We start from the raw sequence: 22712 nt of genomic DNA on the forward strand, positions 1-22712 counted from the left end.
CTTGCCGAAGCCGAGAGCAGAAGCAGACCCCGCTGGCAGCAGCCCCGCCTTCCTGACGCGCTGAGAGACGCGCTGCTATCTCAAGCCGAGAGACCCAGCACCGGCGCTTCTGGGCAGCCCTCGCAGGCAGCCTGGAATATCGAGAGCAGAGAAAGAGATACCATTCCTCATTCATCCTAACTTCCAGGTACAGAACTGAATAACCCCTCACAGAGAATTCTTTAGTTATTCACTTGGCAAAAACAAACTTAACTTAAACTGTAACTTTCTATTCCCGCCCACGCATTAGACTTAGGTCAGGTACACGGGGTAGGCGTATTTAGAAACACCAGTTGAGTACGTTTAGTCAAATGTATATGTGTATGTAAATATATTTTAATCATTTTAAACATCATATGGCTCAGAAACCATATCAATGTTTTTACAGTATTATTTTATACTATTGCTTTTAATGTATGCACTTTACTTAACTATAAGTATTGCAATAATATCTATCCATTTCTCATGTATGAGAAAAGAGACTGATCAATAAATAACATCTTTTATTGAACACGCCCGTCTCTTCCTTTTCTCTACATTCTGATGAGACTAAGAATGCACGTACTGACTGAGTAAAATAATTGCCTTGTGCTCACACGACTCTCGAGATTGACTCTTGATTAGGGGAGAGCAAAGTTGTCATGTTCTATGGTTGTCAGAAACTAAATCCCTTCTTGTCTAATCAGGGGAGTTAATTCCTTCCTTGAACATTCGAGAAAGTTTCTAGCGAACTCTGAGCTTAGCTGGCAAACCCAAAAATTAAGTCTAGTATCGACAGTAGTAGACCTAGTTAACGTCTGGCCTAGGCCTTTACTGCTGTAGGTACTATTCCAATGCGCAGAGCCTATTGGGAAAATAGGAGCTACACTACATGGCGCCCAACGCGTTTGGAAAGGGCGATAAAACTAACGTAAGACATTTAGAGTAACTCAGTCGTGCTTTCTCACTCAGACCCCTTTTCCCAAATACTCCAAAGACGTCTGGAGTGGGTGAAAGGTTATATCCTCCAAAACCTCGCAGGAGGGAACTCCTATGTATGGTTCTTGGTCAAGTCAACGTTGAAGGATAAACAGTTCCAAAATATTGTGCATCTAATCTTTGTTCCATAAAGAAACCTGATCTGCAAATAGACATAATACCATCCTGTCTGTAAAATGGGAGACAGTGATGAAGAAAGAGAGGCAGTTAGATTAGCAACTGAACTCGCAGATGCTGATGCTACCATGCAAGCAGCAGACCCGAATATAACACTCATTCCGGTCATTAAAAGGAGATCTATAACCTTAAAACTTATAGAAAATGGACTGACACCTAGAGGTGGCACAGTCATATTCGTAATTGAGGCACACGAATATCGGCAGACAGAGGTATACTATTCATGGATACATTTTCCGGCAGCAAATGCTGTAACAAAGTACTTCCACTATTACAAAGTAGAGGAACCTCCTGAAACGTACACTCCTTTCGAGGAGGTGGAAGTACCACTCAAATTCCAAGGGCATTTGCTCTTATTTGATGGCGCCCTAAAACATAACAATCACATTACAAGGCTCGGTCCTTTAGGAAGACCAGGAGCAACGTGGCTGGTCTTAGCCGGATACACACCACATCCAGACATCGAAGGAATGCCTGCAGCAGAGCTGTTAATACAGCTAAAACAACTACTAAAAATTCATAGACAATTAGTTCAGTATGTAATGCGGACTTCAACAATTCAGCCAGCGATTAAACTTCCACAGCTGACCCCCCACCAGGGGAACACAAATAAAATTACACCACAGAACATCCAATCCTGCCTAGGTAAAGTTCCAGCTAAACGGGAACAGATACCATTCTGGTTGGCACAGAAAATTACCCAAATAGAGGCAGTGTTTCCTGACACCACCCCATTAGAAAAACACAGGATTCTGACTATATGTCTCCCAATGGGAATCGCACCACACATTGAGGACTGTGACACTTGGGGTACAGTCTTTGCTTCCATCTACACAAAAACGCACGGTGTTCCATCCATTTCGGTAATACCAGATGTGCTAAAACAAATTCAAGATGAATACGGTCCAGAACCTGCTTTAACTCTTGGTATGAAATTACTAAAAGACTTCAAGCAGGTCTCGGCTATATTATTAGCCAACATAAAAGGTGAAGCAGCAAACGTGGCGATCCGCCAGAGGTTAAAAGAGACAGATATAGCAGACCAACCAGCTGAAATTGCCAGAATCCTAGACAAATCCTATGAAGAACTAGGCAGAGATAGTCTAGGTGGAATACCAGTAAAACCGCAACTGACTACAAGTCCAGAAAAAATATTTTTTAATAATAATAATTCACCAAAAAAGAACTGGGATGGAAACAAACAATCCAGTCCTAAAGAAAAGAAATTCCAGTCCCGAGGAAGGTCTCCTAGGCGAAGAGAGAAATCTCCAAACCAAAGACAAAGGTCACCGCAGAGTGACCCCTCTGGGAATAGATATAACCTTAGAAATAGGGATAATATTAAAAAACCTGATAGATATCAAGACATTGATACACGTCCCTCTCAATCTTTTCAGAATTCCTCGCAGAAATCGGAAAGAAGAGGACGATCAGAAGAGCACGCCAAGTCCAAAGACAAGGAACCTGCTCAGCTAAAAAAGAAATTACAATTTCCAAAAAAGAAGGTAGCCAGTATCAAGGTAGTTAAAAATGCCGAGAATACTGAGGACACAACTGAAAAACGGAGAATGGGCTCAGACAATGCTAGACAGCGCAGCAGAGGTGAGCATAGCTCGCAAAGTCCTTATGAATCATCTGGAGACAGTGGACACGAATGAATACCTTCAAGTGGAAACTGCAGACACCAGAGTTAGCAAGCCCCACAAGATATACGAGATAACATTACGTATAGAGGGAGATAAGACTAGGAAAATAAGGGGACTATTTTGGGATAACCTCTCAAAGGGTTATGACATCCTTCTAGCTGAAAAAGACTGGCCACCAGAGTTTGTCAGGGAGTGCCCTCATGGCGAAGAAGTAATTATGCCTGCCTTCTCGAATCAAATCCCGATTCATAAAAAATACACACTTGCTAGAAAGTGGGCAGTGGCCTTAGCACCTGCTTTATATAAAAATCATGTAGGATGGGATGAGGATTCTCCTCCTCACAAAATCCAGTTAAAATCACAACCTACTGCACAAAGGCAGTACCCAATTAAGCAAGAAGCTAAAAAACAGGTAAATGAAATACTAGATCAGCTAGAATACCAGGGGGTGATTGAAACTTGCACCTCACAAATGAACAATCCTTTGTTTCCGGTCTCCAAACCAGACAATTCATATCGTCTAGTTTTGGATTACCGACACCTTAACACATGTTGCAAAACCTTTGCAGTGCAAAACTCACACAGTGCTGCACTAATGAATAACATAGTGCGCAAAAAATACAAAACAACCTTGGACATCTCCAATGGATTCTTTTGTCAAAACATAGCACCAGAGAGCAGATCTTTAACTGCATTCTCAGTAAATGGAACTCAAAAGCAATTCTGTCGGTTAGCCCAGGGGTACAAGAACAGCCCGGGGGTATTCTCAGCGAGAGTAACAGAATTACTACAACTATATGATGATGAAGCATTATCTTATGTCGATGACATTTACTTAACAGATGATGACTTGGAGACTCACTTGAAAAGGGTGAACACCATAATACTTGGGTTCGCTGCAGAGGGTTACAAATTCAACTTTAAAAAGTCCAGAATTGCCCATCTGACGGTCCTATTCTTAGGATATGAGTTATCAAGTGAAGGCAAAAGCTTGGCTGACAATTTCCTAGAGAAATGTGCCGTAATCCAAGCTCCTAAAACACTAAAAAACCTACAGTCAATTCTAGGTTTCCTAAATTTCGGAAGAACATACATTGCAAATTACGCAGAAAGGGTCAAACCCCTTTATGATCTAATTAAACCAGACTTTAAAAGATCCAATTGGACTCAAACACACACAGAAATTTTGAGATCCTTACAAACAGACATGCTAATTAAAACAAAATTAGAAACACGTGATAACACACGCAATCTTGTGATTCGAGTCATCCCAGGGAGATGCGGATTCACATACCTGACTTCTAATGAAGGAGAAAAGGTACCAATTGCATTCAAATCACACTTGTACACTAAGGCTGAAATGAAATTTAGCCCAACGGAAAAAATTCTTACAGCAACACAGACAGCTATAGCAAAAGAACGAGCCCTGGCACAAGGTAAACGAATAATAATCGTGACACCAATACCAGCCTTAGAGGCGGTAACAAAGGCAAGCATTCCAAATGCTAAAGCACTCCATCCAAGATGGATACAATGGGCTAACTCTCTTGCTGCAACAGACGTGGTGTACGAATTTGATCCTTATTTAAAAACACAAGAATTTCTCCAATATGAATTTGAATGTCCTCCGCCAACCGAAATTCTGCCTCTAGATCACTACGGCTGTATAATATATACAGACGGATCAGCACAACCCGCAGTAGGGGGTAAACAAGCTTACAGTGCTGCGTGCGCGGTTGTTAAAGGTCGTTGGCACGAAGGGAAATTTAAACCAACCCTCACTAAAACACAATCCCTAGGAGATTGTACAGCTCAGCGAGCTGAACTAATAGCATTCAAGATGGCGCTTGAAAATACCGATCGAGAATTCCCCACACTCATAGTGTGTGATTCGTATTATTGCGTTCAGTCTTACAATGAATACTTGCAGATCTGGCTTCAGAACGGTTTCAAGGATGCGAAAGGTGGCACAATCAAGCATAAAATGCTCTGGGAACAAGTAGCTCTTTTACAAAAAGAACTACCAAAGACTCACGTGATACATACACTGAGTCATCAACGTGATGGCGTTCACGTTGCAGGGAATTCATTGGCTGATGAGGCCGCGAAGGCAGCTGTGCAAACGGCTTCCGTAGCTGCCGTCACCAGGTCAAAAACAAAAATAGACAGCGAAATATTACAAGCTGTCAGCGCTTCAGAAAAGGATTCGATAGAACCACTCCCTAAAGGCTTTCCAGTAAAATACTCATACATAACTGATGCAAACAATGTTCCTTTTGCTCAAATCCCTGGAGTGGGGGATAGGGCAATTCCAAACATGGAACATAGGTTAGGACTAATAATAGCGGCACACGAAGGGCTAGCTTCTATACATGCTGGCGTCTCAGCCACAGTATCATTATTAAAACAGAGATACTGGTGGCCACAAATGAGAAGACAAACAAGGAACTATGTTCTAGCATGTGAAATATGTCAAAAAATGAAAGTATCAACGGTGAGACGTCCAGCACAGACGCCCCTTCTAATCTCGGATAAACCATTAGCCTGTGTTTATCTAGACCACTGCGGTCCCTTACAAAGGGATGGTAACTATAAATATATCTTGGTCGCAGTGGATTCATGCACGAGATTCATATGGATGTGGCCCCAGCGAACGGCTGACGCCAGAACTGTTATAAAAGATTTGCGAGTCTTTATCGGCACATACGCAATTGGCATGCTGCATTCGGACAATGGTCCTGCTTTTAGCTCTCGGGCTTATAAGGAGGCCATGGTCAGCATGGGCGTGCAATTGCGGTACTCTTGTCCATTTCACCCTGAGGGGAACGGAATTGTTGAAAGAAAAAACCGTGACATAAAGCAATCTATAACGGCAAAGGTATTAGGTTCGGGAGCTGGGTGGGTCAAACATCTAATAAGTGTCCAACGTAGTCTAAATAACTTGCCAAGAAATTCTCTGAAGGGATTCAGTCCGTACGAATTATTATTCGGAACTAGGATGTTGATCTCTGACCTTGATAGTCAGACTTCAGTGGTAATAGAAAAAACCTTTGATGTCAAAGACCGTTTGGCTGTTTTGCAGGACTTAAACAAAACAAGAAAAGACCTGAGCAACATACAGTTGAAACAACAGCCAACGACCACTGAAGAATCACCACCTGTCCCAGCAAGACCTGTCTGGATTCCAAAAGTCGGGGATCTAGTCAGGGAAAAGATCGCGGTAAAGAAGGAATTTGGGCCTTCTTACAGAAAAGCAGTTCCTGTCTTGTCTGTCAACGGGACAAGATCAGTTGTACTACCGCCACTTGCTGGTAAAAAGGAGAACCGAGTTGTATCCATCGACCTGGTAAAACCACAACATGTGGCCGATAACAAACAGTAGGCCAAGTGGACTCCCAATAAGTAGCAGAACACCAAGGTTTGCTACCAGTACAGAGGTCCTATCAAAAAGGCTCATCACATTCGAAACGCCTAAAGAAGAACAAGAAGGACTATGCAACAATGCAATAGAACTCAGACCTCTGAAAACCCAAATAAAGACATTTAGCAGAGACACACCAATCTATACTGAAGTACCAAGTGAAAATGCAAAAAACAGAAATCCTGAACCAATTGGAACAATTGACAGAACTGCATCCGGTTACTTCATCAACTTCGATGATTCCTCTGACGGCTTCAGTGAATCAAAGACACAGCCATCATCAAAATCCTTTAAAAACAAAGCGAAGGAACTTTTGAAACAACTGAAAGAAACATATCTGGTTTCTCCATGGATTGAATTTTGGGTGGGTTTTGGTGCATTTATCCTCATACTTTGGCTCATCATGGTATTTACTTTGGGACGCTTCATTGAGGGAAAATATGCTAAAATGGACACAGCAAGTCAGAACATCAACTTGGTCCTCAAACCACACACATCTTCACACGTCGAGAAAAGAGAACTTTCTTCAGAACTTTCTTCAGCCAACTTCACAGCCAATCCTATACCTGGTGGGGTAGCCTGGGACAACACTGACTATGAAATTTATGGTCCGGTCGAGATCCTGAAATATCCACACCAAATCAAGATCTCCTTGAGTGACTTTGCAAAACCAAACTCATTTGCTGATGATTGGGACTTCGAAAGTATTAACAACATGATGTCTGACTTAGTAATGTCTGCTAAATTTACAAAACATGATTATTTGCAAGGTTCTACAAATTATGATAGTATGTATTGCTATAACCATTATGGTAACCATTTTTTGCATAAATCTGCACAACCTAGAAATGTTTTAAATTATAATCAATGGGAACATTGTGCTACACCTCCAAAAGGGAGCTCTAGAACCGTGTATGACAAATATTCATATTTTTCAGGTTTTAACACAAGTAATGCTGAAACATTTTATTTTAAATTATCAAACAAGACAGGGATGAAAACCATGATAACCAACACAAAATTGATATATTCAGATTCATTCTTTGAAAAAATGAATACTTTTGGATTTGATTATTGGGACAAAAATGTTGATTTGAAAAGTGTTTGGGGTACAAAAGAATGGCAAGTACAGGGTTTAGAAGCTTTGGTTAGAGCCTGCATGATCCCAGAACAAATGATATTTTTAAATGACACTGTTCAACAAACCACCTGTCTTGGCTTAGCCAAAATCAAAGATTTAAATAAACCGTCTATTCCAAAGCCAACAATGTTTAGCAATAGCTCTGATACAGATGAAGAGATAGACGTAAACCATATAATAAACCAAAACAGAACACATCCTGATTGGAAACAATGGTTGATCTGGCCCACAGATACAAATAACTGTCAAGATAGATTCCTGAATAAAACACAGGGTTTCAAAATGACCAGGCCAGACCCTAGATATCCCCAAAGACATCACCCAGGGATAATAACAACCTACAGTGTGGGCAAATTATGCCTTCAATGGCTACAGACTTCCACACTGCCTGAAATTAAGCAACACCTAACTTTACTTACTGATGGTGCTGACTTGCGTGATTTCATAATGGGACCACGCAAACAGCGTCAAAAGCGTTTCATAGCAGCCTCTGTATATGCAGCATACAATGAGGCCTGGAAGGTTACTCAAATTGAAACAGCAGAAAGAATACGGGAAATTGACCGTATTAATTTGGAAAAATCACTTTCTGTAGTGGACAATGGGTTAATGACTCTGTCCTCCAGAATTTTTTCATTGGACAGCATTGTGTCTTCAGCAATCGATATATTATCGCAAGACTTACTGTTATTACAACATGGTCAGTCACAATTGCGTTCCATTGTACAGCTTGGCTGGACGTTACAAAATCTGCGTTCAGGCTATGTGCCTTGGCGTTTAATCAACACAACGTCACTATTCCAAATCTTTAACCTTACTGATAGACAAATCGGTATGGCGCAAAAGGGTGCTGATTATACAATCTTGAGCATTGAAAAACTAGAAAGATTACCAATGACAATGTCAGAACGACCTGTCAGTGAATGGATAATCCACGGAATCATAAATATTCCAATCTCAACCTTCAGGTTTCAATACTGCCAAAAATATATACAGGCTGGCATGTACGAGAAATTGGGAAAGGGGTACCTTAAAACAACTTGGAACCTGCCCTATTCACATGCATGTGTCAGTAATAAAGGACAGAAAGTGTTTCTTAGTGGCAACAATTGTGCTATGTCACTAAGCGGCACGCTTCCGTGTAACGGAATTAGTTTGCATGGAGCCTGTGAAGGGAATTCATACAACCTTTCATGTCACCAGCAAGGCGCACCTGCAACTGAAATAGAACCATTCTTTCAAAGACTCTATAATGGGAGTTACATTCTTATTGTAGACCGCAGATGTTGCAGTCTTATGCCCGGGACTCCTTATCTAGTAACTACAACGGCGAAGGTCAAGTGCTGTGGACGTTCTTTATTCCCCAGCTCCTTTCCAGACAGGGAGGCAAGGGCATGGCCCAGTTTGAAAATTACTTCTATTCGAATAGATACTTTAAGCAGAATGAAAACAGTGCTTCTTCAGACGCCTACAAGGCTCACGTCATCAAAAGAAACATATGATCTACAAGTCGCAAGGACGACTGCAGAGATACATACATTATTATCAACTAATTCCCCCGTACATTTCGCGGAAATCCTGAGCGAAATCTTAAATATTTCTGATACCACTGGGGTCTCAAAGGTATTTAAGAAAGTATTTTCGATGGCATTAACACCATTCAAAGCCATACTGGGTATTTTTCCAGATTTCGTCCATTCGATTTTTGGCGGACTTCCCCTGATCCTGGGACTAATTGCAGGAATCCTATTCCTAGTCCTTATTTTTCGTTATGGCAACCCATGTCACAGATCAAACTCTCGCGACAATGGAAGATACGATCCTAGCCATTGGATACCGGGACCGGATATCAAAAATCCTGGGACTCTCCCGGCTTAGAGACCTGAACATGACTTGGTTTCTATCATTTCGACCAATGTGGCAAAGGTGTGTTTTACCTGTACTAAGGTGTCTGCTATGCGGAGAAGAATGCGTGTTAGACACCTGTCTGACGCTACAATCGGATGCGCCAGTGGATGCAGATACACTGTTGGTTCCTACCAAGGTTCACGCTTTGTGCTGCCCTCAAAGGCTGCCAATCCTGATGACGGCATTCCTGGAATCTTCACCACTGCGATTGAAGAGTAGTGAAGTTCAAGATGAAAGCAGCATCGAACAGGTACGACCTTCTGTCAGCAATGCGAATCAGAATGTCAATGCAGACAATCATGCGCACGAATGCATGGTTACACCTATTTCCGACTTAGTGGAACTTTCCCATGAAGCTGTTGACAGTTTTTTCGAAAGCCTGAATGATATGATGTTCTCTCCAGAACAGAAATAGAGACTTTTGAGTAAACTCGCACACGGCGTTCCCTGAATTCGGCCTTCAACTTTAAAAATAAAGTCACATGAACAATTCTTCCCACCAGTTCACGGACAACAATTTTTTAGCAGCCCCAAATTATTTTTCACAAATTTTTCGGGACACTTATCTTCTGCTTAAAGTAAGAAACTATTCCTAGAGAACTAAGATTTCTATTTTTAGATACTTTATAAACTTTAGTTGCCCGCTGGGATGTTCACGAATATTTTATTATGTGATGAAATGGTCTCGAACTTCCTTTCTGTATAGCCATATTAAGAGCCATTTCATGTGTATTTCTCATATACCAATAAGCAATAATGCATAAAAATGCGTGTTTACTTTTGCATTTAATTCATAGCTTAAGTGCATACAATATATATGACTGCAATTTTTCAGTATATTTGAAAATTTCGAAATGCATTTATGTATTTTGGGGTGGTAAGGTATACACTATACTCTATAGTATGTTGTACTATGTTATACTATGCATAGATTTGTAGATATGACCATAGTTAGCGTGGAGTGGGTGTCGTGTATTTCTATAGGTTCTGAATCAGTCCCCCTATTCCTGACCCTATTCTGGTTAAACTAACTATCAAGTTAACTAACAGTCAGCCCATGAGGCAAGAAAACCCCCATGATGCAGATACCGTTATCTGACGCAGTCACACTACGGCACAGGAACGTGTTATCTGATTAGGTCATAACGCTTGAGATCTAATTAGACAAGCGACATTCCTCCAGCCCCTGATAAGGCATACGACGTTCTCATAACAAATCAAACTTATGACAACCTGGAAAATCCGTGCGGCCATTGTTTTGATTTCACAGAGAACTTTAGTAAAGAATGTGCTAACGAGCAAGTCGTATGACATCTTTATTGACGTATCTATGTCCATCCTTACGTCAATCTCGGCACCTTTAAGGTATAAATATTGCCGACCTTGCCCTATGCAGACACACGCGTGGTGACAAGACGGAGCAGCCATACTTGCCGAAGCCGAGAGCAGAAGCAGACCCCGCTGGCAGCAGCCCCGCCTTCCTGACGCGCTGAGAGACGCGCTGCTATCTCAAGCCGAGAGACCCAGCACCGGCGCTTCTGGGCAGCCCTCGCAGGCAGCCTGGAATATCGAGAGCAGAGAAAGAGATACCATTCCTCATTCATCCTAACTTCCAGGTACAGAACTGAATAACCCCTCACAGAGAATTCTTTAGTTATTCACTTGGCAAAAACAAACTTAACTTAAACTGTAACTTTCTATTCCCGCCCACGCATTAGACTTAGGTCAGGTACACGGGGTAGGCGTATTTAGAAACACCAGTTGAGTACGTTTAGTCAAATGTATATGTGTATGTAAATATATTTTAATCATTTTAAACATCATATGGCTCAGAAACCATATCAATGTTTTTACAGTATTATTTTATACTATTGCTTTTAATGTATGCACTTTACTTAACTATAAGTATTGCAATAATATCGATCCATTTCTCATGTATGAGAAAAGAGACTGATCAATAAATAACATCTTTTATTGAACACGCCCGTCTCTTCCTTTTCTCTACATTCTGATGAGACTAAGAATGCACGTACTGACTGAGTAAAATAATTGCCTTGTGCTCACACGACTCTCGAGATTGACTCTTGATTAGGGGAGAGCAAAGTTGTCATGTTCTATGGTTGTCAGAAACTAAATCCCTTCTTGTCTAATCAGGGGAGTTAATTCCTTCCTTGAACATTCGAGAAAGTTTCTAGCGAACTCTGAGCTTAGCTGGCAAACCCAAAAATTAAGTCTAGTATCGACAGTAGTAGACCTAGTTAACGTCTGGCCTAGGCCTTTACTGCTGTAGGTACTATTCCAATGCGCAGAGCCTATTGGGAAAATAGGAGCTACACTACACTTTCAAGCTTACTGCGGAGAGTTTTCGTTTTAACAATTGGCAATGAGCACGCCTGTCAACCACAATGAGCAGCACAGGAGCGGTGTGTTCCTGGACCCTAAAAGAGAGACTTTATACGGTTGGAGAAATTTGAAGAGAGAAATGCGGAAAGAAATGCTGATAGAAATGCGGTACTATGGAAGGAAGCAGCTGTGCCGAAGTGCACACACCTGCCAGACTTGCGGCTCATTTAACCGTATTTGGTGTGGCTTGGAGGACATTTGCACATTTAAAGGCCAATGGTGAGTGGAAGAATGAGCGAACTTTTAAAAGTAATTACCTTGAAAGGCGAATTCTTTGTTACTGCAACAAGCGTTCTTAGAAGCAGAGAACGCCATCTCCCCTGGAGTTCTCCCTGCGCATACGAAGACACGCAAGGTATTGAAGCCTCTGTCATGCAACGCAGTGACGTCAGACGTGGCGCGGCAATTTTGAATGTGTCCAAAATAATATTTATCACATAGCAACGTTGTCTTGCTACGATTGGTAACCGGATTAAGAGTTACAACTGGAAAACTGGTGTGAGGAGCATGAGGATTTCTACTTGTCTTCACAAGTAAGTTGATCAAGCATTTGTAGAACGCTTTGTTTTTGGCACCTTTGGAGACATTCGATTTTGTTCAGTATACATTGATTGACTACTAGTAATTATATTCTACATAGTTCGCCGGTGCCTTGTGCAGGGTCGGTAACAAGATGCAGTTGGACCCACCTGCAAAATTTCTACAAAATTAAGGAGAACCCTCATTTTCCTGGATGAGGAGGAAGGAAGAATTTCTCACTTACATGAGGGCCATTGATGGAGAGCGCATGGGGCAGAAAGGAAGAAAAGCATATTTTTGCATTGTTTGGGATCAGGAGGTCCAGTTATTATCAGAGAATCACCACAAGTCGCACCTACAGAGGGGGGATGTGGATGTCAATGTGTAAAGGAGGCCATATAAAGGATGGAACAAAGATTCAAGCCAACCACAAATACTGCGCTCAATAGATTCAAATTTTACACCAGAGCACAAAATGAAAATGAATCCTTTGATGACTTTTAACTGCATTAAGGTCCCTAAGCATGCAGTGTAATGTGTGATAAAATGATCAGAGATCAAATTATTGTACACTTTAGAAACAAATAAAACCAAGAACAGCTTTGGGTGATGGGAGATCCAAAACTTTCAGAGGCTATATCTACTGCAAAGGCTTTGGAACAATCTGAGAAGTGGATGCACACTGTGAGGTACGTGAACAATAAGACAAGGAAAGTGGAAGATGTGTATGCAGTCAGACGTATGGAGGAACAACGCATTGAACCTTCAAATTCAGGATACAACATGTCTTGCATTAGTAACAATGGGGGTTTGAGGAAATTTGACAGAGCTGATAAAGTTGGTGCATGTTATAGATGTGGTAGTTGAACACATATGGTGTCTGATGGAGGATGTCCAACGTTTAATAGGTAATGTAGGAAGTGCTGAATAGAACATTTTGCCAGCTTGTGCAAAAATGAAAGGAAAGGCGTGATGCAAACCACTGGCGTAACGAAAATTGAGGGGGCCTCCCTGCACGGTACGAAGATGGCCCCCCTCCAGGATCAATCAGGAGCTCTCTGGACAGAGTGCAGTGCCGAGGAGGCCCCCTGGAGCTTGGGTCCCCCCGCACCGCGGGGGCTGCGGGGGCCGGTGCTACGCCCCTGATGCAAACACGTGGTAAGCTATCTTGCACTTCAGAAAGACGTGACAACATACAAGTGTGTGAGTGTGGTGCTGTGGGCAAGATTAACAAAGGCTTTGTAGTGTCAATTGTAGAAAATGTGTCAAATTTAAGTGACACAGAAGGAGAGTTGATCAAGAAAGCGCCCATGGGTACAGTGGAAGTGGCAGGTGTGGAGTTGGAACTCATGGCAGACTCAGGATCTCCATGGACCATAATTTCTAGGCAATACTATAGAGAAAAACTAATTGGGGCATGTAAACATGATGAAATGTTACCACCTGACATCGTAGACAAAGGTTTTGAAGGCTCAAAGATTAATATGGATGGGTACTTCAATGTCTCACTACACTGTAAGTGCAGAGTTGCGCAAGTCAAACTATATATTGCTTTTAAAGGAGCGAATGTATTGGGTTGGAGAGACCAATGGAAATTGGGGATCATTCTAAATCCTCGTTCAAAAGAACCGGTTCTATTAAATCAAGGTGATTGGTTTAAAAGGTGCCAGTCACAGGGTATAGTGACAAGGAGTCCTTCATCAAGGAAAAGTTTAAGGGCATTTTTACAGAGAAACTAGGCAGATTGAAGAATTACTCTCATAAGATCAAGCTTAAAAATAACAACATTCTAGTCAAGCAGAAGTTAAGAGGTGTACCCATCAATGTCAGAGAGGAACTTAGGGATATGTTCAATGAATTTGTTAGTTAGGACATCAGAGAACCTATTGACTCGGCTGAATGAGTTTCACCCATTGTTTTAGTTTGCAAACCTGACCAAAAGTTGAGAGTGTGTGTGGACCTTAGAGCGTTGAATGCTGGTATTGTGGTCGATTGCCATCCTTTACCAAATATAAATTAAGTGGTGTCGATGTTGGAAGGAGCTAAAATATTTTCTACACTCGGTTTAGGATCAGCCTATCACCAGATTGAGTTGTCTGAAGATTCTAAGATGTTAACGGCGTTCATTACACCACAGGGTCTGTACCAGTACACTAGAATGCCATTTGGGTTAGCCTCGGTGTTCCAAAGGGTAATATTTCATATTTTCAGGGATGTTGACAAGTTTGCAAAATGTTTCCAGAATGACATTTCGATTTTTTCACCTAATGAGGAAGAACATATGAAGCATTTGCTGGAAGTGTGCAACAGGTTGGAAAAGAATGAGTTGACTCTTAAAGCTCACAAATACAAATTGTTCAAGGATACAGTTGAATATTTAGGGCACACTCTGTTGGGTAATGGAGTGGTTCCGAAGAAATCCAATGTGGAGAGTATTGTCAAAGCCCCTTCTCCCACAAACAAGGAACAACTGTTGTCATTTGCTGGTAGGTGCGAATATTACAGTAAGTTTGTTAGCAATTTTGCAACTAAAATGGAACCTTTGAAGAAGTTGTTAAGACATAATGCATTATTTGAGTGGCAGGAGGAACAGCAAAAAGCATTTGAGTCTATCAAAGATGGCATTGTCAAAGCTCCTACTCTAAAACTGTTCTGCATAAAAAAAGAGTGCGTAATTACAGTAGATGCAAGCCTGTATGGCATTGGCGGAGTGTTGTCGCAGAGATGCGGCAAGGGGGAATGGAATGTAGCATTTGCTTCTCGGACCTTGAATGAGTCTGAATGCAGGTATTCAGTAATTGAAAACGAATTGCTAGCTTGTGTTTGGGTGATTGAACATTACCCGAATTATGTGTGGGGGAGCACATTTATTCTTAGAAAAAAACACAAGCCACTGGTAAATATATTATCTCCAGGTGGAAGATGGAACTCCACTGCGAGCATTGCACGACTTACATCCAAACTGCAAGAATACTGTTTCAAAACCGTGCCTGGCAAAAATAAGGTGATGGCTGACTTCATGTCACGCCTCCATGTCAACAAAATGAGTGTGAAATTTTAGATAAGTCTCATGTGGTCACTAGTATTCAGGATGTTGTTTCTGGTAATTTTTAAGACAACTCAGAGGAAAAGTGGAGATTGTGTGTGTGGAGGAAGACCTATTATGGCAAACTATCAAACAGTACATCATGAACAGATGGCCCAGAAAAAGGGATTTAAGTGCTGAAGTCATGCCCATGTTCAAGGTTGCGTATGAGTTAGAGTTAGGAGGAAAGCTGATGTACAAAGGAGGAAAGTATATGCCAACCAGTGGGGTACAAGAGTTGATCTTGAAGCTGGCACATAAAGCTCATCCGGGTATGTCTTGCATGAAACAGTTAGTGAGGAACTTTTTCTGGTGGCCGGGAATGGACCGCATGGTTAATCACACAGTTAGACAACATGAAGTATGCATGTCTAGTGAAAAGATGTTGAGAGTCAATACACCCCCTTTGAAAAGTGTAGAATGGCCTGATGAACCATGTAAAAAATGTGCGTTTGACATTTCAGGTCCGTTCATGTGTTTGCCTTATGACTCAAGGTATGAGTTGGTCCATGTGTATTAGCACTCCAAGTAGCCAGAAGTGAAATTTGTGTCACATACTACAACCAGTATTGTGATGGAATTATTCAAGAAGGTGTTTGCAAGAGAGGGTTGTCTGTCCATAAGGTTACAGATAATAGAGTGCAGCTCACTTCAACGGAAATGGAAACATTTCCTAAGTGTTATGACATTAAACATGCCCAACAGAGCACAATGCACTTAATGCTTTTTCGTTCACTTTACAAAGACCCAAGAGCCCGCTTCATTAAACCAATTTTACAGGATATTCGCCCCTGTACCTACAAAGAAGTTTTCAAATATTTGAGGTCATTATCAACTGCCACTATTTGTAGCTCTGTGCTCAGTTTTATTAGAATTGCTCTTTTAATCAGGAAACTATATGGATTATGAATAGTGTTATTGTTTTTTATCTATCTTGGTGCTAATTTTTGTGTATTGCGTGCTAACACTTTCTGTATTTTAAAATATCTTGTATTTTAAAATGAATGTATGAATTTCTTGTAAACTTTTATGATTCTTTTGAATCGAATAAAGTTAATTGAACTGAACGGACATTAAACATGTTACCACTTCTTTGTTTGAACCACATAAAAATGGTCAAGTTGAGTGTTTCAACCAAGTGTTGAAGGGATATGTTTCTGATGTTGTCAAGTTGGGAGGAGCTTGGAAAAACTTACTAAGAGAAAGGTTGTAGTTGAATTGCATTACACCACACACAATCACTGAGGTCAGTCCTTTCTGACTTCTCAAAGGGAGAGATCCGGCATCTAAATTGTGTCCATGGGGGTTCAAGGAGAAGAGTTGAAGGGGAAGAGAGAATGAGAGGGTGGTGGATAGTGCTGCAGAGAAGGTCAAAACAAAACAATATAAGACCATGGTGTGGTATGATAACAAATGGAAAACTAACACAGATTATTTTAAGGTAGGGGACTGGGTGAAAATCAAAAAACCTGGTTTGGTTAATACGTGCTCGCAAAAATACAGTAAGGCCATGAAAATCACTAAAGTGTTCACCAACAGTGTCATCATCCAAGATGGCAGAGTGTGGAATGTTAAACATGTGGCAAGATGTCCTAATAGTTCCTGCATCTTTAATGTTGATGATGAAGTTACAGAAAATTCCATGATAAGAATGGGAGATTCGGTTCGCAGGTATGACCATGGTATGGCCACCAGTACCCGCACAGAAGCCAACAATGGTAGCAAGGGTACTGGTGCTTCTAGAGTTAAAGGTTCATGTTGCATTAGACAAACTCCCAGAAGGTTCTCAGATTTTGTAAGTTAAAATTGCTTTCCCATTGCCTGTTCTCTCCCTCTCCCTTTTCCCCTCCTATTTATTTTATTTGCATGTTTTCTTTTCATTATATAAGGGAGGTGTTTAATAGTAATTTATTAAAAAGGAACTTACCTGAAGCTGTCACCCGCCACCCGCATCACACCTCAGTGTTCTTCCTGGTCCCCCGTGCAGACACTGGGACAGCATCAAAGTCTCCCTGTGCAATACCTGTGCTGCTTTGATGCTATGAGACCAGCACAGGGTTTAGCCTTAGCTGACTGGTTTGATGCTCCCCTCAGGACAGGGAATCTGCGCTGTTTCTCCAACCCGGCTGTTCAATACAGCTGCATTGGAGAAACCTAAATGTGCATGTGTGTTTGGCCGGCCTAACATGGCAAGCCAAACATACATGCAGGGCTTTAAGTGGGGGGGGGGGCTGTGGGTGCTCTAAAAGAGGCGGGGCAGACCTCATAAAGGGTTGTGGCCTATCCAAGTAGGGGTGTGGTCTAAATCAAGATCACTAGCATTGTGTACTTAAGAAAATCATACATTTTGATATCACTGTACAGTATAATGCACAGTATAATGAATATCCTGAGGCACTGTCATCATTCTACCACACTGCATTAATGCATAATGTAAGTCATATTCTACCTAACTCCATCACTACTCAGATAACCCTCAGCACTGCCATTCTTCTGCCTCATTACATGGAACACATAATGCTCCTAGGTATTGCTACCCTTCTACCTCACTACTTAGAATAAAGCTACCCGGGCATTGCTATCCTTTTACCTCTCAGCACTGAACAACTTGGGAAGCGCTCGGTTCTCTTTTGAATACACCAGGTTTGCAAAACCCAATTTGCGATGGGGGAATAACCACGACAGTTATAGCAGAATATTCACCCAATTAAAGGTACAACTTAACTTTGAATTCTTATATGCTACTGCGTCGAACAAGTCTGAAAGTGTTTTAAAAACAATAGCGCTGACCAGGGGCTCTTCATGACCTTAAGCACACACTTGGCATGAAAATTGCCAGATTCGCCCCAGGTAACAAGAGTGACTTTGAACCGGTGCTGGATTTTCCTCACTTTGAACAGCGCGTGCCTGGACCTGTAGTATCATTTTCACCAATAAAACATTTGCCAGCAAGTCTCACCTTTCAGAGTGTTGTACATTTAAAAAAAATCCAGAGTGGCTAAATTTATCCTCATGACGTGAAACCAGTAGACTGCTGTGTGCAGAATAATTTTTGTGGTATTTGTCTGCCCCTCCCCCCGAACGAGCAAAAATATAAATCCCTCTCCAATTTGCCTTTATGGATACATTTAATAAAATATTGCAAAGAATACTGATCTAACACAATGAAATATAATTCGCATTACGTTATTTAGGTTACTATACAAATGCTAAACTTTTATTTATAAATAAGCATTAGTAACATTTAGAAGATGGATACCTCCCTAATGGCTCTGCCAACACTAGTTTGCTTTGGCATTCAGCATACAATTAAGTTTGGTTTGTTTTCTTGTTTGCTACTGTTACGACTTGCCCATTGGCCATCTTGATTACCATTCTAAAACAAACAATGTGTGTGCAAGAACTGGGAAGCAGCATGCACGTGTAGGCATCACACGCATGTACATAGAAACATCACAACACATGACAGACATTTTTATTTGTTTATTTAGCAGGTCCACATCACCGTCAGCCATGCTGGAATGCTAAACTAAAATAAAAAAAATGGTATAATGCACTCAAAAGTGATGCTTGCAGACCTATAGGTCTTAGCAACTGTCAACTCCTCTGTAATTAAATTAAAAAAACAAATCTTGCAGAATGTGATGGGGAATGGGCGGAGGAGCACTAAAAATAGCATGCAGGGGTCCAAAGTGTAGGTCGATTTCAACTTCCAACTTCCTGGAGCTGTTAGGGCTGGGGCAGGATCACGTAGACTAGTTCCTCTCTCTGTGCTTCACGTGTTGCTGGATTACACTGCAGCCTTGACGCTCAGTGTGAAAGGTCAGAGCAGGGCCGTGCTGGAGCAGGCTGCCTGTGGTCATCTCTCCTAATCATCCCACGATGTCAAGGCTGGCACCAAGACGACATTGCTCCTGCTCTGCTAATAGAGAAAGGAAATCCTTTAAAGGATTTCCCTTCCTCCTACAATGTGGCTCACCTGGCATGACGTCATGATGTCATGCCTTCACCTCCACTCCTCAGTAGTGAGCAAAATGAGCATGCGCACATCGATGTGGATGCTCTCACTGCAGTCCAAGAAAAAAAAAAAAGAAAACTGACTACATTTGCCATACATGCCAACATTTTAGGGAAGAGACGTGGAAGATTTACAGAAAAAATCGGGAGAATGAAAATTCCCCATTGACATCTATTGTAGAACTTGCAATTTCAGGCGGTAGGCAGCTCAAATAAAGCCATTTTTGGCTGGAAAATCGGTAGTCTCACCCCTGAATCTGGTCTATTGGCATGTATGCTTTGCGAACCCGAAAATAGAGCCCGATAGAGACCCGTTTCGAGGCCCCCTGAAAATAACTGCTGGTGCTCAGACTTAAAGCCCTGCATACATGTGCACTTAAAGAAGTGCACCACCCAGTCCTACTCTCCCCTCCCATGGCCCCGGCCCTGCCCCTCACTATGCATGAAACATGATAGAATATAATTTTATTTTTCAACTGCTGGCTCTGAGTCGGTGGGACAATGCTCCTCTGCCATTGCAGAGGAGCCACCCCTGCAGGCTTAAGACTACAGGGACTGGTCTTGAGTGACTTGGATTTTGCCAGTAACCAACTCCTGCAGGACAGTGGACCACGTTTCTGTCACTCTTTCTCTGCCTGCCCTAGCGTTTTCTCTGTGCTCCTGACAGGTAATCAAAAAACGTGTATCTGTATTTCTGATATACGATACTGCAGCAGCACACTTGAAAGGCTCATACATGCCAATAGACATGACGCAGGCCGCAATAGAAGTCAACGGGAGAAATACATTCTCCCAAATGTTTTGTTCAAGATCTCCGACTTCTCTCTTTTAAAATGTTGGCATAGAGCATGTGATAATGTTTGGTGTACAAATTGCTGGTGTTTTGTCCAGCAACTATCGGTTTGTGAAATGTTGTGCAAATCGTGAGAGCCAGTAGCAGACACTTATTATTTCCATATGCTAAAAGGAGGAACAACATACACTTTTCCCAAATCTTTGCCATTTGGAGTCAAATTCTGACCTGAAAACTGGCCAACCAACACCTCACAATTAGTAATGGTGTGCAATTTTCACCTGCTTTTAACGGCCTGGTGAGTCCTCTTGGAAATGTTACACTACCTAAAACACATTACTTTGATGCTTATAAATAATTAACCCCTTGCATGCTGTTGACGGCCCCCAGCCATCATGCACTACGGCGCTCGTGTGCTGATGACGGCTGGGGGCCATCATAAACCCGCCCACTTGCGATTTTGCCGCACAGGCGCAGATTCGCGGCCGCATGCAAGGGGTTAAACTACCCAACCAATCAATTGCTCCTTTCATTCAGAAGCTAAAAATGTATAGGCCTAAGTGCTCTCATGTCAAACGTGACCATGACTGCTCCTGTCAATCAATTTCAATTCAATGTTTTCAATTCAAAAGTCTTTATTGCGATTGTTCATCTTAAAAGACAGGACACTCAAATAATTACAAATTACAAATGGGTGCGACCATAAAAACACCTTAAAAACTGTCCTACAGAGAGTTAATAGAAAAAACAACTGCTCCTGTCATTACAGCCAATTACTGTTGCATTCCGGAATTTCCACGCCTATTTATGGTGGCATTATAATGGAAATTACTTTTGACAAAAATACTACTCTGTTTTGACTGCCGGTATTAAAAACGTTATTGTCCCCGTTTCTAACTAAACTAGAGAATGCTCCGGTATATTCAACGTGTAGACTAAGGCATAGTTCTTTTCAAGATGGCTGCCACGTTGAATGTAACACTTCGCGCTGGCGCTTAATGTGCGTCTCTTCCAAGCAAGTGGTGCTGGTAGCTGTAGTCCCTCTTCTCTTTCTGGCGTATTTCCGACAGAAGAGCGGAACTCTCGTTTTCAGGTCTCTGTTTCCGTCCGGATTTTTGTCTCTGCTGCTCAAGTGTACCCTGGTTCTGGAGCCTCCAGCCAGCAACGCCTGCTGTACTCATGGCCTTCAACTTCGGGGCTGCCGCTCCCGCAGCAGCCGCCGCCCCTGGTAAGAGATCATGTGAATTCACAGAAGCCGAACTAGGATTATTGGGAGATGGCAAATGCAGACATGCTAAGAGCTACCACTCAACAGAGGATATTGGAATATTTTAAGTAGGGTGACCAGACGTACCGGATTGCCCCTGGCCAGGGAGTCCAGGTGCCTTTTTTGTGTAATTTAAATACACGTCACGGTTTTGGTGAGGGTCGGGTGGGCATGTGCATAACCGTGTTACTAGCCCTCTCTTCACAGACGGTACAGAAGTTCTGTGATTGGAAGAGTAGTCTGATGTGCTGTCTCGTTGACGCAGCATCCCGCTCCTTCCAGTATAGTAAGATCTTAAAGGCAGTCTGGTGCAATACAAGTCGCTCGTTTAGTTGTTGGGGAGCAGGAATCATCTAAGTTCTAGGGTACTGAAGATTAATCAATCCTGTGTTTAGGTCGAGCCTAGATTCATCTAGGGTAGACTTGTTGTAGCGGAGTTTGTGATGGAAGCTCCGCCCACTCTTCACCCATATTTGCCATTGGCTTGTGTCAGTGTCCTTCATAAATGCTGGTGTCCGATTTGTAAACAGGCTTATCAGTCCCTCCTTAGTACCGCCTTGTCTCCATTTGTATCCTCCCATGGCGACGGGCCTTTGTACTTCAGATGTTACACAGTCCGGCTTCTTTAGTCTCTGAGCACTATTTACTTTAATGAGTTTCTCCTGTAAGCATGACGTGCGCTGCTTCCATTGGGCGCGCAATGCGCGGACAATAGCAACATGGGTCTCGCATTTAAATGCAAGACCTATTCCATTATCTTATTTTCTGCCTGCAGCGCTCTTCCCCCCCTTTACTTTTTATTTATTAATTTAACTAGCACTGCTAGGCTCAGTTGGATTACTGGAAGCTGTGCCTTTTGTTTGTTAGTTGTAGACACGCATTCCGAGGGCACCTGTTCCTTGCACTTCTCCATCCTCTCCCACTTGTTTTCGAGATGCAGAGGAGCGCTTGAGACCCGGGGTACTGTTGGACAGGTGAACTTTCTCTTGGGTGAGCAAAATGTAAGAAGGGACTCGCCTATTGTGTCACCTGATCGGCCTGAGGACAATGCAGTCCCGGAGCAGGCAAGGTGTGAGCTCCCCAGCCTGCAGGCTTTGATCGGGTCCGACCTCTCCTGAGGGTGCTGGCAATAATGGCGCCATGTAGGAACAAGCATTTCCGATGCAGTCGGTCTCGCATTTATGCAAGTTTGAGCTATTGACTTTGTAAATGACTATGCCTTTTATGTATGCTTTGGTATATAAATAAAAGGCATTGTAATTTACAATGCCAATAACTTAAACTCGTGTAAATGAGATACCTATTGCATTGGAAATGC

General features: G+C 42.1%; 1 protein-coding gene across 1 annotated transcript in view; it reads left to right on the forward strand.

Moving 5' to 3' along the window:
• The first annotated feature begins 21169 nt into the window (after positions 1-21169).
• Positions 21170-22712, forward strand: part of NUP54 (nucleoporin 54) — a 150339-nt gene continuing 148796 nt past the window's right edge. The window contains exon 1 of the mRNA XM_078676389.1: positions 21170-21355. Within this exon, the coding sequence (XP_078532515.1) occupies positions 21307-21355 (49 nt within the window). The 5' untranslated portion in view covers positions 21170-21306. The remainder of the gene's footprint in view (positions 21356-22712) is intronic.

This window comes from Lissotriton helveticus, chromosome 2_1 (assembly GCF_964261635.1).
Source record: "Lissotriton helveticus chromosome 2_1, aLisHel1.1, whole genome shotgun sequence".
Taxonomy (NCBI): Eukaryota; Metazoa; Chordata; class Amphibia; order Caudata; family Salamandridae; genus Lissotriton; species Lissotriton helveticus.